Source organism: Porites lutea, chromosome 13 (genome assembly GCF_958299795.1).
Source record: "Porites lutea chromosome 13, jaPorLute2.1, whole genome shotgun sequence".
Classification (NCBI taxonomy): domain Eukaryota; kingdom Metazoa; phylum Cnidaria; class Anthozoa; order Scleractinia; family Poritidae; genus Porites; species Porites lutea.
This window is the reverse complement of record NC_133213.1, coordinates 21,381,478-21,388,977: the sequence shown is the minus strand read 5'-3', so window position 1 is coordinate 21,388,977 and position 7,500 is coordinate 21,381,478. Positions and strand designations below refer to the sequence as shown.

At 40.8% G+C, this 7,500-nt stretch overlaps 1 protein-coding gene across 1 annotated transcript in view; it reads left to right on the top strand.

The window, feature by feature from the left end:
* LOC140923373 (fibronectin type III domain-containing protein-like) overlaps positions 1–7,500 on the top strand; it is a 24,268-nt gene that overhangs the window by 7,981 nt on the left and 8,787 nt on the right. The window contains exons 6-10 of the mRNA XM_073373464.1: positions 1–185; positions 2,497–2,638; positions 4,974–5,107; positions 5,582–5,872; positions 6,806–7,102. The exon at positions 1–185 is cut by the window's left edge and continues 33 nt beyond it. Of these exons, the coding sequence (XP_073229565.1) occupies positions 1–185; positions 2,497–2,638; positions 4,974–5,107; positions 5,582–5,872; positions 6,806–7,102 (1,049 nt within the window). The remainder of the gene's footprint in view (positions 186–2,496; positions 2,639–4,973; positions 5,108–5,581; positions 5,873–6,805; positions 7,103–7,500) is intronic.

Here is a 7,500-nt window from a genome sequence, read left to right as displayed (position 1 = left end):
GGGAGGAAAATGGGAGCAGATTGTAAATGAAAAGGACAATTTTAAGATTGCCGGTGCTTTCCATGGACGACTGCTTGAAATAAGTTTTGTAAATCAAAGCACTCAGACTTCGTACCGTTGTGAAGCGAGAAACTCCCGAAGTTTTGGGAACCCTTTAGTTCATGAAGTGGATCTCAGGGTGGAAGGTAACTGGCCAAAAGGAGAGGGGAAGTCATTACGTCATGTTGCCTTGGTTTCCATGGTTTCTGGATCTCAACAAACCGTGGTCCTGCTATTATGGCGGAAAACTGTGAAACTGCCCACCTACCCATCCCCTAAGCCAAAATTTTGCACTAAATGAGAAGTAAGTGTTAATGTTGGCTTAAGGGAGGGGTAGGTGAGTAGTTTCCCAGAAACCTAAATTGATCCCATGATTGCACACTAAGGAACAAAACGGTAGCCCATAATCTTTTTTCATTGTTCAACAATGCAAATGGCTGTGAGTGTCTCTGTCCGGAAAGAGTTTTGAGATCCAGAAGTTGTGCTACCATGGTAATGTGTGATCATACTTCTTCTCTCTATTCTCAACCCATAATAATAATTAACAATTGTTCCTCGAGCCCGAATCGGGCTCTGAGTCAATAGCCCATGAGGCCAAAGGCCGAATGGGCTATTGACTCAGAGGCCATGAAGGCGAGAGGAATAATAATTGTTTTAGTAAAATCCAACTAGTTGGTCAAAAATATCAAGAATAAAAAATTTTAGCTAGCTAAAGCTAGACTTTAATCCTTTTTTGCCGCCAAAAAGTGCGCGCTTTTCGCTACTAGTAGGCTATAACATATAGCCTAGTGGTAGCTCAACCAATCAGAACGCAGCATTGATAATAGACCACTAGTTGGATTTTACTAATTGTTTATACCCATATGGACCCCACACAAACATGTATTGGTGATACAGCTGATAATGTTGCCTGGCTTTTAACTTTATCTTATTTCAGCAGTCTTTTTATTGTTGTGAGTGTCCCCTGATACTTGCAAAGGCCATCTCATTTGTGTTTCGCAGTAATTTTACTGTTTTAGCCCACATTTGATTTTGCTCAACAATTCTGTTAGACTACGAGTAGTCCCCCATTTTTCCTCGGGGACAGTAGAGCGCGCGTGAAAATCACCCCACGTGAGAAAAGGCGACCTTTTCTCGCGTGGTCTGATTTTCGCCCGCTCTACTACCCCTGAGAAAAAGTGGGGGACTACTCGTAGTCTACAATTCTGTAGTCATTGTTTTGATTAAAATAAACACTGGACATCCAGTTCATCCTAGTTCATTCTATATTTCCATTGTCTGCTTATCCTAATTTTTCTTCTTAATGACAAAATTGGCAAAGGAAAGTAACCACGTTAATAACTATCATGGAATTTTAAGGCTACTGGAGATGAAATTCACACTCTACCATAAAGCTTTCAGTGCTGCCAGGAAAAGCTTTTTGGTATAGTATGAACATCAACGGCACAGAACTGGAAGAAGTCGTTCACGCACGTCAAAAAACGTACCGGAGTGGTTGACCGAGAGGGTTTGGTGATGAACTCAATCTCAATCCTCACTCTGAACTTTCTCAAAGTCCTTCGCTTCTCATTTCCGGTTCCGGTAGTTGACCCAAGCGCTCGCTCGCTTTTGCCTCAGAAAACATAAAACATCTACTGTTCGCGCTTCGCGCTCGTGAAAAAATTTGCGCTCGACTTGTAGGCAAGTCTATCCTCACTCCTGAATGATAACTTCCGTGTCAGTGGATTCCAGTCCTCACTCCTATTTATACACTTCCGCTACGGTCCGAATAGTTGTTCAAACTGCAACAAAGTGTGGCACAGAAGTTCCCAGGGTGCACCAAAACCCTTGTCCGATTGTCCGGGACAGGTAGAAATTTAGTCCGGACGTGTAAAACTTTGACATGACTTGTCCGTGGGACAAGCACATTTTTAAGTAGAAACATTACAGAAACAGTTGAAAATTGACTTCAAATTTCAGTGGAATTAACTAGAATTTATCTCATAGTCATCAACGCAAACCTCATACTTGACAAAATATGGTAATATTCCTTTAAACTTTGCCATTCCGCGGCCATTTCATTTGTTTTTACGAGCTCCATTTCAAGTTTAAGTCAAAAACAATTTATAATGTGATTAGAAACATTTAATGTCGGATCGTTTATGAGTTTCGAGTTTCAAGCAAAACTTCTTGGACAGGAACTCTTAGGTTTCGGACAACCAAATTTAATATAGTGCTTGTCCAAGGACAGGTGGATAGAAAATTTTTGTCTTACTCTGAGAACCTCTCCGATATGTGACGAGGGGTCGAGATCGGCGCGGTAACGACGCCTTAGGCTATCCGGTATGTTGGCGCAAAGGCTATCCGGTATACAAATGTAGTGTGAACAAAGCCTTAGGGGAGTCATCAAACTAGTCCGACCATTTTAAACTAAATTTCAGCGTTTTGAACTGAAACGATTTCTGACTTTGTTTGCAGTTCCTCCGAGGTGGATGGCAGCTCCTCCGCAAGAAATTTCAATTGATGTTAATGGCACTGGCAGTTTAACATGCGATGCATTTGCAGACCCTTCGCCATCTTTTAATTGGTACAAGAATGGGAGTCAAATCACAACATGCACGTAAGTTTTATTATTGTTGTGTTCAGCCATCTCGGATGCAGACGTTTGCGACCACACTGCATGCCTAGTTAATAAACGATCGGTCCGTATTCCATAAACACTGGATGAGTCAGTGGTATCTGCTTAATTTCTCATCTATTAGATGAGGGTGGTAATGTCCCCGGGTATGATGAGATGAAGTCAAATTTTCAGGATCTAAAATGCTTAGAATTTTGTGGTATCGTTCCAGCTATGAAATGATTTATAAGTAAGCTACAAAGTGAACCGATTCATCGTTTTGCTTGGTTAGAGTCTACGAATTTCATCTTGGTAACCACAAGATTCTATAAGTTCCATAAGAACGCTTGATTTGCATTTGGAAAATCTGCAGTTAACATCCGGGGGAGGGGGGAGAGGAGAGGGGAGGGGGAGTACTTTTTTGGTGGGTAATGCGCCGCTTAGAACCCGGAACCTTTAGCCTACACCTTTATACCAGACCTAGTTCAGATGAATTTTGCTTCCCTACAAGACTGAACTCCCAAAACCACTCCCTATCCTAGAGCCGCTATTTTCCAGAAAGCAGTGATTTTGTTAAAGTGCCCATCACCGAAAATTTTTTATTTTCTTATCTGAAATTACACCTTATTGAAATAACTTCTGCGAAAAAATTTTGCGATTTGAGCCAAAGACGATTTTTTGCGAATTTTTTAAAAACGTTCAAATTTGCCGCCATTTTGGCACACCATTCGTCTTAGTCTTCTCTCGGAGTATGACGTACTTTAAGGAACACGTGACTTTATCGACAGGAAAACATTAAGAGTTCTGGTAGGTTTTTCTGTTTCAGAAAAACTTTTTTCTTGCGAAGACACTGTGATTCAATCCTTACTTGTAATTGATCTTTTATATGTACAGCTGATGAAGGCAAGGCAATGCGAGTTCCTTAATTTACGTCACATAACGTCATATGCAAGCCTGCTAGTTTGCGTGATCAGTTGCGCGGGTGTACCGCAAAAATGTAGACTTCAAAAATTGGTAAAAAAATCGCGTTTTGTTCAAATCGCAAAATTTTTTCGCAGAAGTTATTTCAATAAGGTATAGATTCAGTTAAGAAAATAAAAAAAATTAGCTGATGGGCACTTTAAATAGTTATGGTGAGTCCTGAGACTCATCTTGTGAAAAATCATTAGTACCAGTTTAGAATCATTGAGTCCCAGTTCAAAACCACGAGTCCCTGGGTCTTTATGTAATCACACAGTCAATCTAAAGAGAGACTCCAACACTCTGCATTACAGTTTACTGAAATAAAAATATGCTCCTTCTCCTTTTATTGTCAAGCACAATAAATACTAAAAGAAATATGCGCCGTTAAACAACAGCCACAAGAACAGCCACTGAAATCACACAAACAGGATATTCTCGTCTTTGCGTCCTAACGGGACGCATACCACAAATTATTTTGCGTCTTTGGCGATTTTTATGCGTCAGGGACGCAGGACGCAGAGGTAACAAAATCACTGAGGAAATAATGAGGTCGACGCCTTCTGTGCTATTAAATTGAGTCGGGGGTAAATTTGAATTTGCCAAATTGATTTCATATTTTTTCATATTTTTTTCAGTTCCCCTAGTCTTGACTAAAGTTTTCTACCAATTGATCAGTTTCCTCGAAAATTATGCCCTGTATTCTAGACCCAAACTCTCTGCCTTAAAGCGAACACCTATATAGCCCATATATGGCAGTATCCCCTTTCGGGGGGTGGGGGGGAGGGGGGTGGGGTGGGTAAGCATTAACTAGCCCACCCATTTCTAACCTGCGAAAACAGCCGTTTCTCCTCGCTCTTCGCCGCTGGGGACGTTTCGCGAAGAATAACGTCGGCAACTCAGCGACAGAAATTCCAAACTGGTGACGTTAAATTTTGTCCGGAACCCGGTCAGAAGCGCTGATTGTTCGACAGGGTAGTTATATTATTTTGGCTATTGTTTACGAATGACAGACAAAAGACAAAAACGCGATGAATCTCTAACAAAACAGTCAAAATTGGTGGAATGTATTCTTCTCTCGAAGAAGAATTTGATTTTTGCTGGAGCTCGTTCGCAGATGAACACACTACTTTGGCAAAATTGACAAGGGAAAACGTAAAATTGAACACTTTTGGATGTGGAACCCCATCACTACCGGATATATTATGTAAACATTGATTTAACGTCATCAGTATGGAATTTCTGTCGCTGACTCGCAGACGTTCCTCCGCGCGAAACGTCCCCTGCGGCGAAGAGCTAGGAGAAACGGTTGTTTCCGCAGGCTAACCCAATCTGGAGTTTACTATGTCTATGTCACTTATGATGTTGCGTTCCACAGTGCGTATGTGATACTGAACGGCAACAAGTTGTATTTTAAAAATGTGCGGTACCCAGATGAAATCGGACTTTATCAGTGTGTGGCGGAGAATCCACATGGAATGATTGTGTCGTACACGTGGGTGAATGTTTCAGGTAAGCACATGAAAATCTGTGTTAGATAACACCGTAAAATTCCAAAAATAAGCCCCTCCAAATATAAGCCCCCCAAACTCGTAACGCAAAAAACCCTCCGTTAAATCGCCCCTCCAAATACAAGCCCCCCCGGGGGGCTTGTACTTGGAAATTGCCCTCAAATACAAAGTAAAACAAGCTAACAACGGTAGATTTCCTTCCAACTATAAGGCTGCCCGATCGGTTTTAAAACGCAAATTTCCCTCCGTAGATAAGCCCCTCCGAATATAAGGCCCGCCAAAATTAAGCCCCTCGAAAAGGGCCTTCGAAAAATATAAGCCCCGGGGCTTATTTTCGGAATTTTACGGTGTCTGTGGGATAAACATATGCTCCGTTTTCCTCTTAAGAATTCTATGAGACTAAATTTTAATTTCTTCTAAAATGAATAAATAAATAAATAAATTAATTAATTAATAGGTTAATTTCTATTTGCAGTAAAAGCACCATCTTTCGAGAGGGGATTTGGCCCATTCTACTTGTTTAATGGTACTGAAGGACGGCTGACGTGTAATCCAGAAGCAGCTCCACGGCCAAGTAAAGACCAATATAAATGGTATAAAGGAAACACTCTACTGAGGTCATCACCACCTTACAGAATAGAGCATGGGGAATTCAGCACATTGATAATTGACAAAGTTGACCAGAATCGAGACAAGGGACCATACACATGTTATGCAGAAAACGTCTTGGGTAACGCGACGGAAACAGCAAACGCTACAGTTCTTGGTGAGAATTTCATCTATATCTTACGTTAGTGAGATTTAGTTTGACCACGAGAGCGAAATCAAGTACGAGGACGACTTAGAAATTTTTAGCTTGTAGACCTTATTCATGATACCCGCCTACGGTCGCTACTGCATCCAAAAAGTAGCATTGATCACTGGCACTCTTAATTTGTCTTTTTCCTCTTTTGGAGAAATATTTGTCCATTTTCTGTTGTCTAGAATAAACAAAATCGACGCTATTTTTTGTGTCGGAAGATTTTGGCCCCTGAGAAACCACGTTACATCGCCTGTATCCCGTTATTCTTTAAGCGCGTGTAAAGATGGCGGGTATCGTGTATAAGGTTTGTTGTTTACCTAGAGCTCTCACTCTATTCCACGGCAAAACAGATACGGAAAGTTTAACCTTCGGACTTTGGTTTGATTTCCAGTGTTGCGTAATTTTTACGTGTGTACGTGTGTAAAATTTACGTTCGCAAATAAAACAGAGGCAGTGCATAAAAGGTCGCTCGTAAGCGTAAAAGTTGACCCTCGCTCAACTTCTCGTTTAAGCTCAGCGCTTTTTGTGTTGCTTCTATTTTATTTACGTGATTAAAATTTACCTGCGTAGCCAAAGACCCGTCAGTGGAAATCAACCGTTATGGGTCTGGTTTCAAGTTTTGCCGTTGCGGTGTTTCCTTAGACAGGAACTTCTGCTCCACTTTGTCTCAGCTCTTGACTCAGGTGTATAAATGGGTACTGCTAAACTAAGGCTTACCCAGCGATAGACTAGCATCCCTTCTGAAAGGGCCAGAGAAGCAATATTCTTATGTGCTTCATGCCATAGAAACCCAGATTAAGCTCCAGCCGCTTAAAACCCATGGCTAGTGTTCCCCTTGAATTTTTCCACCCTTTGTACCGTATTACTTCATTATTGCACTTCACTATTGGTTTTCAGAGAGGACAATAATTACGGTTCGTCCAGAAAACAAAGAAGTACAAGAGGGAACTCGTGTTAACCTGAGTTGCAAGGCCAAGGCTGACCCGTCTCTTAAGACAGAGTTGAGATACAAATGGAAAAAGAATAATTCCGACATAGAGTACAATAACAGAATTCAATGGCTTGAAGAAGCTAAGGTTCTGACAATTGCTAACATTACAGCTGAGGAAGCTGGTAATTATACTTGTGTGGCCTATACTCCTGATCCAAAAAGATCTGAAGACCAAGCATCTGCTGTTGTTAAAATCGTTAAAGGTAATAAAACTATCTATCTAGGGTATACCTTATTATAGGAAATTAACGTTCCATGAAATTGAGATATTGGAAATTAACTCGAAGTGAATTAACGCTAATTTAGTGTAAAACGACTTTTGAATACGGAAATTATACCTCTTCAGGGGCGTAACTTAACCTGTGCGCCTGCAGGCACTTGTGTACCCGAAAATACAATGTTGAAGATAAATTAAAACAAAACAAAATACAAAAACAAAGCAAGTGAAGTTTGAAAAACGGTGAAATTACATTTGTGACTCCGGTTTAACTTATTGTCTTCCTCCGATGTTTTAGCCTGTTCCACTCTGGAAATCATAGAGATCTGTTTTAGCCCTAAAAATGGGGCCGTTTCGATGAGTAAAATACAGTCCTATTTTTGA